The sequence below is a fragment of the Lycium barbarum genome, chromosome 1 (genome assembly GCF_019175385.1).
Source record: "Lycium barbarum isolate Lr01 chromosome 1, ASM1917538v2, whole genome shotgun sequence".
NCBI classification, from domain to species: Eukaryota; Viridiplantae; Streptophyta; class Magnoliopsida; order Solanales; family Solanaceae; genus Lycium; species Lycium barbarum.
Window position 1 is genome coordinate 167,125,048 of NC_083337.1, and position 17,739 is coordinate 167,142,786.

Below are 17,739 nucleotides of genomic sequence, written 5' to 3' on the forward strand. Positions count from 1 at the left end.
TTGTTGGTTTATTTATGCTTAATCTTCATTAATATGTGTGGGATTTGCTCAATCTGATTCAAAGGTGCTTGGCAGCATATGAACTAATATATTTGCTTAATATTCTCTTTGGCTTAGATTGATCTGTAAATTGATATTGATGCCTAAGGCGTGCTCATGTTTGTTTAAGTTAAGTTCAAGGTCACTTGTAAACTATGGTGTTTGATAGACTAGCATGGCTTTTCTCTGCGATGGGTTGGTTGAGCCATTGTTTGTTTTTTTTTTCCAAAATATGTTGTTGATACTAGGATAGCATCTTCACGCCTACTGGACCTGAAACTGAATTCATTGGAGTAAAAAATATTTACTTTGATTCAACAAGATGCACTAAACCTTTGCATGCCTATGTGGTCTTTTTTGTATTTTTTTTATTTATTATAAGCCTCGGATTGTATTTTCAAAAGAGCTCCAAGCATTTTAAAGTCAATTCAGCATATGTGGGCTTGTGCTCTTACTTTGCTGAGTACTGTAATGGTGATTGAAGCTCCTGTTGGCTGGATCTGTTAGTCATGTATCGTATGACCCCTGTATGTGACTCTGCATGCTTTTACTTGATGCTTTCACTTGAAATGTTGCTACTTGGGATTGCCTTCCATTCTCTTCAGACCCTGATAACAATAGTAAACTCTTCATAGTTTGGGTTTGAAGCTAAAATGTGTCTAAAATAAAGGGCAGTGCACCTAGTTAATTAGTCTTCAACTAAAGAGATGTTAAAAGCAGCATAAAGGTTAAAAGATAAAGAAGCTTGTCTATTTACTGTTTTAACTACTCATGGTAGTATCTGAATAAAAAATGAGTAGGACTGGTTCAGAAGTGGTAAATTTTGTAAGGTGAAAATTGCTTAGTTGACTCACTCTCAACATTACTGCTTGGCCAAAGCTTGCACTGCTGAACACTTAAGTTCGATTGAATCTTGTGCTAATATATTTGAATGATCATGTCTTATGTGCTATTTATAGCCTAAACAGTCTTAGATAAGCATGATTTTGTTGTTGACTCAACTGGTGTGATTAAGCAAGTTTCCTACAAACTTGTGTCATTTAAATTTACGTAAGAAAAATGGGTTGAGGCCATATATGTATGCCACAGTATTGTACTTATGCCTATGTGTTAACTAGTATCTTTAGATTAATCTGAGTTTGGTTGCTAAAAGAAGTGGCTGCTTTTTGGAGTGAATAAGCAATCGATGGCTACATCTGTTTTCAAAATGGACACTAAGATTATTGTAATTCTGAGTCAAGTTATTATAGTACTCTCGGGCTGTCTCCTTATTTTGCTGTTATCTGGCAGTTTGCTTATGGGTTTAATCCCTGATGTTTCTTTTAAATTGAATACAGTTTTTCATGATATGACCATTGTTTGCTATCCTCTTCCTGTCATTTCTTTTAAGAGATATGAAAATACAAACATGAACTGGTTGACTTCATCTCATAGCTTGTTCTAAATTCTGTCCAAGTTCAGATAAAAGGTCCTAATATAGTTTGTTTTGAATTGGATATTTATTCCCTTCGTATCTAAAATATTCCTTTGGGTATCCCTCTTGGTTTGCTTCTACTCCCCTGCTTGCTTTAGTCTCATTTCCTACGCAAACATGAGCAGTTGATATGTGTTTAGCCACTTAGTGTTTGCTTGGTGTTGCTGTTGGCAAGAAACTGTCTTCAGTTGTTCTAGTTTGTTTGCTTACTGTGGCAACTGATAAAAAACTGCATTTAACATTCAAATTTGTTTGCTGGCATACAGCTGGGTATGAAGCCATGCCCAGTTATTGAGTTTGTCCTGTGTGAGTGTTGCAGTTAGTGTAAAAATCACATTCAAAAGAGCACAATTTGTTTATTCAGTAGAGACTGTAGTCATGGTTTAAAGAGTTACGGGCTGATATTTGATTGATCCTTTTGTTAACAGTGCATGGTTAAAATATGATGCCTATCTTGTCAAATAAAAAATGTTCAAATCTCTGCCTAGGCGCTACCACTGCCAAATCTTGATATTAGTTTTGCATCTGTGCTTGCTCGAGTTCATACGCACACAAATTGCATTTGATAAACCTCATACAATCATATGAATCAACTAAATGTACCACCTCATATATATATACTTGTTCAAATCTGGATGAACTGTTGACATTCTAATGTGTCCTATGGAGCATGTTGGGTGTGTTTTTTGCTACATTGCAAGCATGTTAGGTTGGTTGTGCATATGTACGTATGAGATATACATTAACTATACATGGCATATACATAATTTGCTTTGAGTGTATATCTTATGTGTTTGATCTTATTCGTTTGATTATATTCTAATCATTTTATTTTCATTTTTATGCATGATCATTGCACACGAGTCCAAGGGATTCGTTCTTCTTCCGCGTTCGATGTTGGGTCAAGGCCCAACGAAACGTCATTCTTCTCGCGTCCAGCTCTGCCCGCAGCAGCAATATAAAGAAAATTACTGGGCCTAAGCCCAATAACGTGAATAGTTCCAACAGTTGGGCCTTAAAAGGGGCCAGATCCATTCAATTTTTCTTCCCCTTTCCTTTATTTTATTGTCATATATTTTGATTTGCTTTGTATGACTAACCTTATCTTATTTTGTTTTCTTAACTTAGATGAACCTTGGCAGAATTACTGGGTTAGTTTAATATAATGGGTAGTCAATTTACAGTATCTATAATATTTATTTTTTTGTTAAGACAGTTGATTTTCAATAACATACTTGGAGTGAAAGAAATCATTATTATTTTTTTAAGAAATGTCACTAATATGCAAAATATAAACTCTTAGTCAATTTTATAAATAATTCTTCAAGTTTGAATTAATCATGCATATTTTTTTAGCTAAGCATAATTAATAAGAAATGATAAAAGGAGAAAGAAAATTCACTTCCTTTTTGAGATCCTATTTATAAGCTTAGATTTTTTTTACATTGCTATAATCAAATGATATGATTTATTCAAAGTTTAAAATTGCCAAATCTCTTCTCAGCACCTATTATTTATGGGCAAATTATCATATTTTATACAAATCTTATGTTAAACAGCATTTTACTTTAAAGTTTAGCCACATTTATAAGTTTTCTTTAAATGACCTTTTTTATCTTAACAATGCTTGTAAGTTTTATTTCATGCAAATTATCAAATTTCCTATAAATCTTATTAAATATTATCTTTCATTTAAGGCCTTATCAATATTTTCAAGTCCTATTTAAATTTTTAAAATCTTCTCTTACACACGTTACTATGTTTTTCTACGAGTATTATTTTATACATTACCATTATACTTTCGTCTAAAAACCTTAACAAGATTCATAAATCGTATTTTCGAAAAATGGCATTCAAAGTCTCTGTTATATAGATTATTATATTTTCTGTAAATCTTATTTTTACTAACATTATTTTCTTTTAAAACTCTAGCAATATCAAAAAATCATTTTTTCTAAATTTTAAGCATTTTTATTTAACTTAATTAATTAACCTAAGTTGGTCGGATAACCGTAAGTTAACGGATTCTAAAGTATGCCTAACCCCTTCCCTTTAGGATAATATAGAGCCCTTACCTAGAATCACACTGGTTAAGCAGACTATTAATTGAGGTTTAGTTTTAACTTTGCCTTAGTTAACATCTAGGTGTCCTAATTCACCGTTAAATTAATTAGGTGGCGACTCCTTAAAATAAAACAAATAAACAGGAATCACCAATATGTCATACTCCCTAATTTAACCAACCGGTCAAAATGGGGTGTGACAATGAAACCTGAAGAATGGAGGTCGAGTGTAATGGTCTCTCTATACAAGAACAAGGGAGATATCCAGAGTTGCAACAACTATAGAGGTATCAAGCAGCTAAGCCATACTATGAAAGTGTGGGAAAGGGTGGTGGAGATGAGGGTGAGGAAAGGCGTGTCTATTTCAGAGAATCAGTTCGGATTCATGCCGGGACGCTCAACTACAGAAGCCATCCATCTTGTGAGGAGACTGGTGTAGCAGTATAGGGAGAGGAAGAGGGACTTACACATGGTATTCATCGACCTAGAAAAGACTTACGACAAAGTTCCAAGAGAGATCCTATGGAGATGCTTGGAGGCTAAAGGTGTACCTGTGGCGTACATTAGGGTGATCAAGGACATGTATGAGGGAGCCAAAACCAAGGTAAGGACAGTAGGAGGAGACTCATAGCACTTTCCAGTTGTGATGGAGTTGCATCAAGGATCAACTCTTAGTCCGTTTTTATTTGCCTTGGTGATGGATGGATTGACGCGGCAAATTCAAGGTGAGGTGCCATGGTGTATGCTTTTCGCGGATGACATAGTCCTGATCGACGAGACTCATAGCGGAGTTAACGCTAAGCTGGAGGATTGGAGACAAACTCTGGAGTCTAAAAGGTTTTGAGCTGAGTAGGACCAAGACAGAGTACTTAGAGTGTAAGTCTAGTGAAGCACCTCAGGAGGCTGGCTTAGAAGTGAGGCTTGGCACCCAAGCCATCCAGAAGAAAAGTAGTTTCAAGTATCTTGGGTCTATTATGCAAGGCAGCGGGGAGATTGACGATGATGTCACACATCGTATTGGGGCAGGGTGGATGAAATAGAGGCTTGCTTCCGGAGTGCTATGTGACAAGAAGGTGCCACCACAACTTAAGGGCAAGTTCTACAAAGTGGTGGTTAGTCCGACTATGTTGTATGGGGCGGAGTGTTGGCCAGTTAAGATTTCTCACGTTCAAAAGATGAAAGTTGCTGAGATGAGAATGTTGAGATGGATGTGTGGCCACACCAAGAGTGACAGGATTAGGAATGAGGATATTCGGGACAAGGTGGGAGTGGTCTCGGTGGAAGACAAGATGCGAGAAGCGAGATTGAGATGGTTTGGGCATGTGAAGAGGAGAGACACGGATGCCCCAGTGCGGAGGTGTGAGAGGTTGGCCATGGATGGTTTCAGACGAGGTAGGGGCAGGCTAAAGAATTATTGGGGAGAGGTAATTAGACACGACATGGCGCAGTTACAGCTTACCGAGGACATGACCTTAGATAAGAGGGTTTGGAGGACCCACATTAGGGTAGAAGGCTAGTAGATAGTCGCATTATCCTGTCTTATTAGTAGTCGCATTATCGTAGTATAATTTCTTGTGCTCTGATTTATGCTATTATCTGTTATTTCCTGTGCTTTGATTATTCTATGTTATCTGTGTCGCTTGCGTTACTGCATTTCCATATCGCTTTGAATCTCTTAGCCTTATCTGACCTCTTTTTATATTTTTTTATTGAGCCGAGGATCTTTCGGAAACAGTCGTCCTACCTTGGTAGGAGTAAGGTCTGCGTACACTCTACCCTCCCCAGACCCCACGTGGTGGGATTTCACTGGGTTGTTGTTGTTGTATACTTGTATTTTCGCCACTGCTATACTATTAGTGACATGTCCGACACGGTATTATCCCTCAGTCGTCATTAAAATTTTTGTTGGCGTTTATGTTAAGATAATGATGCCCGCGTCGTCTTAAAATCCTGAGTCCGCCTCTGCCTTACTCATCTAGTTCATCACGAATCCTATTCTCACCTCATCATTAGGGATGAGTGTATTAAGCAAACACTTACGACAAGATGAGATCTCTGTCTAGCCGCTATAATTAAGTTTTGAGTAGCTAAATGACATATCGCGCCAACTGTAAGAGCTTATCAAATATTTATTTTTCTCTCAATGGCACATTACTCGTATTCTCGTAGCTATATAGGTATTCACGCTATTCTTTTCTATGGCATTTTTCACTCAATGATCTCCACAATATTATCCTCACATAAAATATCTAATAAGTAACACCTCTATTTATAAGTGTATTTTACTTGAAAGCACGTGACTATAAATTTCAACAAAAATATTTATTACCTTTTAAAAAATTAACATAATTTTTAAAATTATATTTTAATATACATATCTACGAGTACACTCTACGATTTGCAAAACTAAGCACTAAACACTTGGGAGTAGTAAAATAAAAATATCAGTTAAGTTAATATTTGTGTAAAATTCTTATAATATAGGTACTTGATTTTAATATATTATATTTGTAATTGAGTCATCATATTCATGTAAAATAATATAATAAGGTGTAACTGATCGATTTTAAAAATAAAAAAGTGTATCTACTAGAGTTCAGATTACGAGCCTGTTTGGATGAGCTTAAAAAAAACAGCTTATAATATAAGTCAAAATAAAATAAAATTGGGGTAGCCCAATTTATTCTTTTTGGCTTATAAGCTATTTTCAGCTTATAAGCTGATTTAGATAAGCTAAGCTAAATAGGCCTAATTATTTTTTTGGACTTATTTTAAGTACAAAATGACTTTAAATTGCCCAGCCAAACACTTAAAAAAGCTGAAAACAGCTTAGTAACTTATGAGCCCGTTTGGATTGGCTTATAAGTTGCTTATAAGCTGTTTTCAGTTTTTTTGAGTGTTTGACTGATCAGCTTAAAGTCATTTTGTGCTTAAAATAAGCTCAAAAAAATAATTAGGCCAATTTGACAAAGTTTATCTAAAGCAACTTATAAGCTGAAAATAGCTTATAAGCAAAAAAAAAAAAAAAAAAGTTACACAACGACGTCGTAGTGAGTGGGTAAAGAAACAGGAGTCTCGGTTAGCTTAGACAAAGTTGCCGTTTTCACTTTTGGCGATCAACGCAGAGTTTCATTCTTGAGTCCAAATTGGTGCTCCTATTTCATTTTCAATTCATTCATTGATCGAAAGAGTATCGAATCAGAAAATGTCGGTACAAGAATATCTGGATAAGCACTTGCTTTCTCGGAGAATCGAAGACGCCGTTAATGCCGCCGTTAGAGCCAAAACTTCCGATCCCGTCCTCTTCATTGTAAGCTCCTTTTTGTGATTTCATTCAAATGTTTTCGACAGCCATATAACTGTATAACGTTTGATTGATAGTCAAATCACATGAGGAAAGCTGTACCTTCAGTAATAACGAAGGTGAAAGCAAGGCAAATACTGGACAGTAGAGGCATTCCAACTGTTGAAGTTGATTTGCACACTAATAAAGGAATGTTCCGTGCTTCTGCTCCAAGTGGTGCTTCTTCCGGAATGTATGTTTTTTTTTTCTTTTTTCTTTTTTCTTTTTTGAGAATAAAATTATTCATGCTTTAACATTGATTTTTTATTGAAGTCAAGTAAGTTTAATCAATCAGCTGTGCTTCAATCCCAAATCAGTATTCAGTTCGGTTGGCTGTATGAATCTTATCTTTCTCTATAAATGTGTGTGTGTGGTGTCTGTGGCAACTTGCATGCCGGGGCGAATTTATAGTATGGGGCACGTGAACCCATGGTCTCTCTCTGCAAGATTAGATACTTTATGTACATATTTTCTACAATTGACCTAATATTAGCTGCTTGCACCCATGCTTCAAAAAGGCTAAGTGTTGCACTTGGTCGAAAGTTAAGTTATTTACCTAAAGGAACAAGGATCAATTCCCCTTAACACTTTTTTTTTCTCCTTTTTTAGTGGTGCACCCATGTTGTAGAAACCCTAAATTCGCCTCTGCTTGCATGTACCTCAACTAATTCATAGTGCGACCTATCTAGCACAGGTTGCCAAAGGACTAATTTAACAAATTAAGATTGAAATGAAATTCTAGTTAGATTATGGTGGTTTCATCGCACTGACCAAAGTTGGAGCAGATAGTTCTCACCAATTGCTGCAGTTACTATTCCTATCCGAGACCTCCATTATCTTTTCTCCTATGCCTCAACCACTTTCTCTTCCCCTTGGGGACTCGGCAACATGAATCCTGTACGCCCGTTCTGTTATAATTTAGGTCCATTGCCTCATTACAAGGTAACTCAAGTAATCTTGCATGTATTTCCTTTACTTTTTTTATGGTGTAGTCATGATTCAAGTTCCATGAAATTGTTCATGCCTTAACACTCAACTCAACTCAGTATTCAGTTGAGTTGGCTATATGAATATTATCTTTCTCCATAAATGTGTGTGTGTGTGTGTGGGTGGGTGGTCCGAGCCAACTTGCATGCGCCTCGACTAATTCATAGTGCGACCTATCCAACACAAGTTGCCAAAAGACAAATTCACACAAATAAAGTAGCTCTTCCGTGCTTCTGCTCCCAGTGGTCTTCTTCAGGAATGTATGCTTTTTTTTGCGTTCCTTTTTTGTTGTAGTCATGAATTGCTAGTTCCTTCAAATTATTCATGCCTTAACACTCTTTTGCAAAACTGTTCTTTTTTTTTTTTTTTTGTTGAACTCAAGTAAATTTAATCAATCAGCTATGGTTCAATCCCAAATCAGTATTCAGCATTTTTATTGAACTCAAGTAGATTTAATCAATCAGTTATGGTTCAATTTCAATTCTGGTATTCAGTTGGGTTGGCTATATGAATCTTATCTTTCTCTATGAATGTGTGTGTGTGTGTGGTGTCTATGGCATCTTGTATGCACCTCGACTAAGTCATAGTGCGACCTATCTAGGACAGGTTGCCAAAGGATTAATTCAATAAACTATGATTGAAATGAAATTCTGGTTAGATCTTGGTGGATTAATCCTACTCACCAAAGTTGGAGCAAATAGGTTGTTACCAATTGTTGCTGTTACTGTTTGTATTTTGAGATCTCCATATGATCTCTCCTATGCCTCAACCACTTCGCCTTCCCCTTGGGGACTCGTCTACATGAATCCTCTATGTCCGTTCTGTTTTATTCAGGTTCATTACCTCATTACTAGGTAACTCAAGTAATCTATATTCTAAAAGTTACCAGACTGACGGAAATGTTCTTTTCTTCATGATAATTGTTTGATGTGTGCAAATGTCCTTTTTTCTTTTCTTTTTTATCAATCTCAAATGCCCTTTCCTCTAATAAACAAAAAAAAAAAAAAACGTTTTTGATGTGTGCAAAGTCCATCTTATTTTATGCGTGCTTCTGCTCCTAGCAGTGCTTCTTTGGGAATGTATATTGTTTGCTTTCCTTCTTCTCTTTAAAGAGAATTTTTTCTTTCTCTTTTGTTTGTTGTCTTGAATTTCAAGTTCCATGAAATTATTCATGCCTTAACACTCTTCACAAATCTGATCTTTTGTTGAACTCAAGTAAACTTATCAATAAGCTACTGCTCAATCCCAGATCAGTTGTTGTTGGCTATATGAATCTTATCTCTCTCTATAAATGTGTGTGTGTACGTGGGTGGCGTCCGAGCTAACTTGTGTGCACCTCGACTAATTCACAGTGCCACCTGTCTAGCACAGGTTGCAAAAAGACTAATTCAACAATATTGTTTGAAATGAAATTCTAGTTAGATATCGGTCACTTAATCCTACTTGCCAAGGTTAGAGCAGAGTGGTTCGCCAAGTTTGTAGTTAATATTCCTATCTGAGATCTCCATATGGTTTATCCTATGCCTCAACCTTTAGGCCTTCCCCTCTGGGACTCGGATATACGAATCATCTACATCCATCCTGTAATATTCAGTCCCCCAGACGGAGAGAAATGCTCTTTTATTTAAAATGATCGTTTGATGCATGCAAATGCCTTTTTTTTTTATTTATCAAGTGCAAATGCCATTTTTTCTAGTAAAAAAATGTTTTTTGATGCGTGCATAGACTATCTTTCAATATGAATGATTATTTGGGTTGAAACTTGAAAGCAAAGGCCCCTTTATTTGTTTTTTTCCTTCACAATTTCCTGTGATGCATGCAAGAGTCTTTTATTCACCTGTTCATCTTTGCTAAAATAGTTATATATATGTGACAGGAATGAACAGGGCTCTTGGTACGTTCTAGTCTTAATTCAGAATTCAGATTATAATTCTGTGTATATCTCATTTTTATTACTCAATAAGAGCTACCTGTTAAAAGCAAAGAAAAAATAAAACGAAAAGATACTACTAAATAGAGGTTGGAAGTGCAAAGCCGGAAATTCTAACAATTTTCAGCCTACCCGAGTGATTTTGTCTTTTGAGCTTGTTGCAGATTTGTATTTGAATATTTACTTAGCCACTGCAATTTATATTGGAGAATAAAGCAAGTGGTGTATTGATTTTTGTTCTAAAATATCAGGTATGAGGCGATTGACCTGCGTGATGGAGAAAAAGGAAATTATCTTGGAAATGGCGTGAACAGAGCTGTCAAGAATATTAATGAGAAAATTTCAGTAGCATTGGTTGGTATGGATCCAACTCTTCAATCTCAGATTGATCAGGTCATGATAGACTTGGATAAAACAGAAAATAAGGTACAAATGTTCAAACAATTAGGTACTTATTTTGTTTAGCTTATCATCTGAATCTGAATGCCTCTACATACTTTCATCCTCCTGCATAGTTTATGAATGTGGAATTTAGTACTTAAATGCTACTTTAGACTACCTGCATGTATTATGATGTCTTAATATTGTCATCTTGCAACTAGCAAACATATTTTCTGGACTTCATGGGTTGCAGGAAAGTGTTAAACAAGAGTTTCTATGTTGAAAGATAAATTTTGTGGAGACTTGAGTTGGAGAAGTTTTACCTAGAGGCAACTGAAGCTTTCCCTATCTTTGACATTCTCTTCTGTCATATCCATTTGTTTGGTTCTATCAAAGGAGTTTATTTTCTTATACTGTTCCACCAAAATTAGTGAACATAGTATCAACAATACAACTTCAGTATCCTTTTCTGTTGACCATAGTTGATTGGCCTCCCTTGAGTGAGCGTATGCATTTCTTTCCGTCCTCTTTGTTTTAGTTTTGTCCCTTTTTTTTTTGTCCCCCTTTTTTTTTTTTGTGTGTATCTGCGTATACTATGGTTTAGAAAATATCTATTGCTGGCCTTGGAACAGTAGCTCTACCATTCGGCTCCAACTCTACCTTTTTTTTTTTTGGGCCCACCATTCTTGTGATGTGTGTGCTAGAAAGTATTTTCTTGCAATGAGGATGGTTTGACTTTGTAATTGACCTGTTCTCAAGTTCCTCATCAATATCTGCAAGTTTGATAATGTTCTTTCTGGACATAATAACTTCCATGCTCATTGACATTTTCCTTTATTGATAGAGTGAACTTGGAGCGAATGCTATTTTAGCTGTCTCCATAGCTGCTTGCAAAGCTGGAGCTGCTGAAAAAGAGGCAAGCATACTTTCTCAGTTTTATACTTAACATGATAATCTTCACTGGATTAGGTAGCTTATCGGTCGAAGAACTTCAGGTTCCTCTTTACAAACACATTGCTGATATTTCTGGTCAAACAAGCCTGCTTCTTCCTGTTCCGGTCTTTACTCTCATAAGTGTTGGAAAACATGCTGGAAACAATTTGGCTATTCAGGTGAACCCGCAGTCTAATGTACTTCTGCCTAGAAAATTAGGACCTGCACAATAATTGCTCACAAGTTCTTCATAGTGGTGGTGACTTATTAACTGTAAAATAGTACCTACTCCCAAGAAGAACAAGCCGATGAAGTGCTATTTTTTCATAAGTTTCGTTGAAAAAATTATACTTTGGTCTTGGGTGAATGATACTTAATGTTCTCTTTTCTCTGATTCTCTCACCGGTCCACCAACAATTTTTTTTCCATTTTGCACTTGCACCCATTTTTGACATGTAGAAGAGTTGCTGACATTTGCAGAAGGGAGTTTAAGATATTACAGTTACTTTTGTTGTCTGATTTAAAGAATAATAGATGTGATGCTGAAAGAAACAGTCCAGTCTCTACTTATCATAAATAGTCACTTCCAATGACCAAAAGTAACTTTAAATGAAGGCAGTGTTATCAAAAGCGAAAAGCGCAAAAAAGCTCTAAGGTCAGCTGGGGCTTTAAGCGCAAAGCGCAAATAAACTGTGGGCTTTAATGAAAAAAAGCGCAATGGTGCAAAAATACAAATATATATATATGTTTAGTCCAAGATGTAATAATAATAAGCATGAATAACAAATATATGGACAAAGAAATTCTAAAAATATTATGATAAAGTGAAATATCAATCATCTATTGTCACCTCCTCAAGAGAGGCTCATTGGCAAGGAAAAGTATGTCTTAAGAGTCTTGATGACGACACTGAAGCGGACATAAAGAGAGCCGAAGCGCTCAACATGTTTTGAGCCTCGCTTCAGGTCTTAAGCTCTCTTAAAGCGCGCCTTTGATAACACTGAATGAAGGTTAGAAGACCTATGTCCACTTAGAATGGTGGATGCAAATTTATTACCTAACGCATTTCTGACTTCCATTTTGTGCACCTCATAGATATTTCTTGGAGCTACTTTGCCACTATGTTCTATCAATTTCTTCAGTGTCTTGATCATCTTGATACGGCACCACTATTTTGAGCCCATAATGTTGTCCTTAATTGTAAATTATATCTGAAATTTGATATTAAACTTCCTCAGGAGATAATGATTCTGCCAGTGGGATCAAAGACATTTGAGGAGGCTTTACAAATGGGTTCCGAGACCTATCATCATTTGAAGGTGAATTAATTCGACTAATATATTTATTAACCCTGTTATCTGATTGTCTATCTCTGCGACATGAAGGAAGTTTGAACTGCTCATAACTGATTATACAAAGTACATCTGTCTCATTATCCTTATGTCTTCTCACCTTTACGGCTTTACCCCAGAATTCTCGAGTTTTTTTTTCTTGTTCCTTTAGCAGGTGTTGTTCGTAGGCGTTTGGACAATATTTGGTGAAGTTCGAAAAAAGAAGAGTGTTTGAAGTTGAAGTTTTGTGGGTATTTGGAAGTTTTGTGTTTGACATGAATTTCACTTGGAAAAAAGTTGATTTTTTCTTTTCTTGTTGGAGACTATAAGTTCACTTGAATAGTCATCAAACCAGTTTTTCAAACTTAAAACTCTTTGTTTCAAGTTGAAGTTGAAATAATGGATCAAATTATAAAACAAACACTTATTTGAAAACTTCTTTTCAAAGATTCCAAATATTATCTATAACAAACGAGACCAGTCAAGTCAAGCGCACTTCTAATTGTTAGAAAAGTGAAGCATGCTTTGTTTATTGTGGATACACACTATTCGGCTAGCAGAACTGCTATCATTCATGGATTTTCTTTTAATCCTGGATTAGTGTGCATTTGCGTAGAATTTCTGTTAGCCCAAAGTTTTGCAGCCTCTACATGCTGGCATATTAGATACCCTCCTATGATATCCACATGTGATACTACTCAGAAGAATTCAGAATTGGGGTTCTACTAGTGTAGTGATCCAATTTTCTTCTCTCCAGTTAATACTCAAGTTACAGTGTAAAATTTGTTGTAAAAAACAAATTAACTAAATAATATGTCTTAATACTAGTTTAATTTTAATTGGTTTGTATCAATAGCCTTTTCTTACAATTAGAAAGAAACTTGAGATGCTTTGAAGGAGAGTCCACTTCCAGTCCTAGAATCAAAGCAAATTGGCTGTTGAATCTTTTCTGCTCGAGAAGATTGAACTTTGTAAACGATGTAGATTTGTTACTTTGACTTCATTAGCTCCTTAAATTTTGTCTAGGAGTTAATCCAGTTTTTGTACTGTTTTTTGAATCCCCTGGATTCCATCAATGAACTCAATTACTTTATCATAAACGAAAAAAATCGCTGCTTACGTTTAAAAGGCAGGCAGTTATTACAGAGATATATGGTGCACATGGATGTAATGTTGGTGAAGACGGTGGTTTTGCTCCCAACATCTCAAGGCAAGTTATGACGTCTTTGTTTTATGTTTCTCAATGAAATTGTTGACCCTCACTGGGTTTGTTGTTGTTGTTGTTGTAATGAAATTGTTGACCCTGAATACTGCATTTGCAGCTTAAGAGATGGCTTGGACCTTGTTAAGAAGGCTATTGAGAGAACAGGGTACAATGAGAAAATAAAGATTGCAATTGGTGTTGCTGCCACTGAGTTTTGCATAGGTGATTAATCCCTTTATTTCAAAATCTTACTGATTGTAAATCAGTATAATCATATGATACTTTGTCATAACTAGTTGGGAATGTCTCCAGTTGATTTGCACTAAATCCATGCTCACATACATGAAAGATTAATCAGTATTGAGTGAGGAAAATATCTGGAATTCGCTTATTTACTCCAGTTGTTATCTGTCTTTAGTTTTTGGCGTTTGGTGGAAATGGTGTTATATCTCTTTGATTGTATGATTTATTTATATTCTCATTACTGACAAACTGACTTTTGCTATTTCAATTGTAGGTACAAAATATGATTTAGATTTTAAAAGTCCAAATGAATCTGGACAAAATTTTAAATCAGGACAGGATATGATCGATATGTACAAAGAACTCTGCGCAGGTATTTTGCTATCTATTGATTCTGTGATGTGAGCTTTCTGTTATTCTTGATGTCACATTCTCATCAATTCCTTTTCTTTTCTCTCCCTATAGATTACCCCATTGTATCAATTGAAGATCCATTTGACAAGGAGGACTGGGAGCATGTCAAGTACTTTTCGAGCCTTGGACTGTGCCAGGTTTGTCTGGATTCTCCCTGGTGATTTGATCATCTGATTCCAACATCAGCCCTGATAACTTCTGCCCTTAGACATTCATTTTTAGTGATCTCTGCTATTTGTTTAAAGTCATTTTGTGTTTATTAAGTGTCCCTGTCAACATGAATTGGTTGCTGCAGGTTGTTGGAGATGACTTATTAATGTCAAATCCTAAGCAGATCGAGAGAGCCATAGAAGAGAATGCGTGCAATGCCCTTCTTCTCAAGGTACCACTGACATTTGCTGGTACTCTTGACATGTTTCTTTGAAGCAAACTTTCGTCCTTGATCAGCGGCCATCCTGCACCAGTGGACCTCTTTCTCTCTATCCCGAAAGAGAGGGTCATCATTCAAGAGAGGGAGGTTCCTGGTTCAAACTGTCTGATCGAAGGGCAAAGATTATTCCTGTCTCCATGGTACAGGTACAATTAGCTAGAAAAAGGAGCATGCGATGAAAATTTCGCACTCAAAAAGAGTGGAATCAATAACGTTGTAGCAAACAGTGTCAATTTGATGCACAAATGGAAAAACATCCTCTATAGAAGAGCTCTCTTGATATACAACCTTGCCTAAAAAAAGGATAAGCAATATCACATAATTATTGGTTGAAGATTTTGTAAATTAAATCTTTATTTTGTGAAGGGACACCGACTTGTTGTGGTATTACTGAAAGCAGTTGATTTATTAAAACAGAAAAAACATAGATCTTTCCCACTTCCGAGATCCCACTTGTGGGATTATACTGGGTATGTTGCTGTAAAAAAACATAGATCTTTGCAAGCATATCTTTCAAACCAATCAATCATATCTGCAAAAAGGGATATCCTGGCAACTCAATGCATGATATGATCATTCAGGATTTTGTCTGGTTTCACTGTATTTTTGTTTTCCCTTGGTATAATTGAGCTTCCCTTCCCCTTCCCTTTCTTGGATTGAACTGGACTCTCAGCATCCTATGGGTTTGCAGTTCTAGGAACTCAAAGAATCTTCTCCATTATTATAACATTTTAATTTTTAGCCTGCGATATGATTTGTTTCTTTAGCCTCGGTTATCTTATTATCTTCTTGTTGTTTATGCTTGTTGCTACTGCCTCTTTTTCATCTTTCTTTGAGCCAAGGGTCTATCGAAACCATCCTCTCTCCCTTCTCAAGGTAGGGATAAGGTTTGCGTACGCACTACCCTTCCTAGACCCCACTTGTGGGATTGCATTGGTTTTGTTGTTGTTGTAGCCTATGATATGACAGTCTTATACCTGGGTTAGTGATCCAACATTAAAATACGCTCTTTCTTTTCTTAGTTTAGTTTTATCTCAAAAACATAACTCATCATTGATCACTGTACCCTACGTCATCATCCTACAGTTGATCAGCTTACCAACTGATCCCCCCCCACCCAAAAAAAAAAAAAAGAGAGAGAGAGAGACTCAATCAAGCAGAGTAATCCTGACCCTATCCAACATCCCACACTGGAACGATTGCACGCATGATATGTGTTCTCCATAACGTTTCATTAGTTAACATTCAGTTCTTTGTGTTTGCTCTTTGCTGCTTTTCTTCTTGAGGTGAACAATTCCCGGGCACGTGCTTCATCATCACCGCTATTGGTGGGCAAGGAATACCTGAAGGCTTTACCTGCCATTAGAGATTGCTCTACTGTTTAGAATCTGTGGCAACTCTGGAGAACTTGTTCCTCCACAACAGTCAAGAATTTAGTTTCCACAATTGTCAAGGTCCATGTGATGGCAAAAATGACTTACCAACATTTGCACTATTATTAGTGATTTGAGATCTTAGTAGAATATGCCATTTCGATTACTTCCAGGGATTCTGATTCTTTCTTGATTGTTAGGTCCTTCAGGGTTCCTTTGTCAAGTCTCCTTGATAGTTTCATAAATCCTTTCTTTGTCAAGTCTCCTTGATAGTTTCATAAATCCTTGGTGGAATTGGATAGTATCCTTACTTTTTATAGCTTAAACCTATTGAGTACATAGGATAGTCTCCATATTGTCTGGAAATATAAGTAACATCTGTTACTGATGTAAAATACTCTCTGATGGCATGGGTTGTCTGGGTTACAGGTTAATCAGATTGGTACAGTGACCGAAGCCATTGAAGTTGTCAAGATGGCTAAGGATGCCCAATGGGGGGTTGTGATATCTCAAAGAAGTGGTGAAACTGATGACAGTTTCATAGCTGATTTATCTGTTGGCTTAGCAACTGGTCAAATCAAAGCAGGTGCCCCTTGCCGAGGAGAACGACTAGCAAAGTACAACCAGGTATTTTGCTAGCCTATGATTGGTTATTTTGCTACCTTGTGGAAGTAATTCCTTTGTTTACAACCCACCTTGACCTCTTAATGGGACACCGCACATTATTCTGCTTTGCCATGCTCTTATTGTGCTTTGACTCTTCAAAGGACACATCAATAAAATTCTTATTTCCCTTAACCATGACTTCTTAAATCTTTTTTTTTTTTCCTTTCGTTTTTCTAATTTGTAGGACTTATTGTTTATTTTGCAGTTGCTTAGAATTGAAGAAGAGCTTGGTGATCAAGCAGTTTATATTGGTGAAAAGTGGAGGAACTGATCACCTTTCATCGGAATTCTATGTTTGGACAGTATTCGAGTTGCTTCTTAGTCCATTTAGCAGCGGTATGGTGTCTTTTAGTTTGCAGCTAAACTGCTACAGTTTTGGGCATTCTTCCCATTGCACATTACATTTCGCAATGCTAAGGTGTCTTCTAGTTGCAGATAATAGTTACAGTTTGGGAAATGAGATTGTCTGTTCTATGTAGTAATGTTCGAATCTAAATTTTCTTGTATCTAGAGGCATTTGTAGAAGATTGAGTTATAGAGCAATCAGAAAGCTCTGAGTTCTATTTTGCAACTAAACAGTGGTTTTCATCTTACGTGCATAAAAGATGCTTCGGCCTGAGTATTGCACATTCCTTCAGCAATTAAATGAATCTCTTTCTTTTTCATATTCCTTTGACAAGCATATCAAACTGAATCTTTAATATTGATGGGTACTACTGATTTGGTTGTTCTTGACCAATTTTCACTCATCTTTGAACTAAAACGCTTGCAACGTTTATGACAATTTTGTATCTGCAAATAGGATGGAATTCCATTCTCATTTCACTCCTTCATGGAAACTTTCACATCTATAAGTTTCCTACACCTTTAATAATTCCAACAGAATCATCAATTGCGAGAAAAATGCAAGTAAAACGTTGGTCATTAT

The 17,739-nt window shown here is 36.2% G+C and overlaps 1 protein-coding gene across 1 annotated transcript; it reads left to right on the forward strand.

Moving 5' to 3' along the window:
- The first annotated feature begins 6,615 nt into the window (after positions 1-6,615).
- Positions 6,616-17,433, forward strand: LOC132605996 (cytosolic enolase 3). The gene is made up of 13 exons (XM_060319294.1): positions 6,616-6,886; positions 6,958-7,112; positions 10,088-10,262; positions 11,062-11,133; positions 11,213-11,329; positions 12,389-12,469; positions 13,615-13,691; positions 13,804-13,907; positions 14,203-14,301; positions 14,394-14,479; positions 14,638-14,724; positions 16,575-16,772; positions 17,017-17,433. The coding sequence occupies exons 1-13, from the start codon at positions 6,782-6,784 to the stop codon at positions 17,080-17,082; spliced, it is 1,422 nt and encodes a 473-aa protein (XP_060175277.1). The 5' UTR covers positions 6,616-6,781; the 3' UTR covers positions 17,083-17,433.
- The last annotated feature ends 306 nt before the right edge of the window (positions 17,434-17,739 follow it).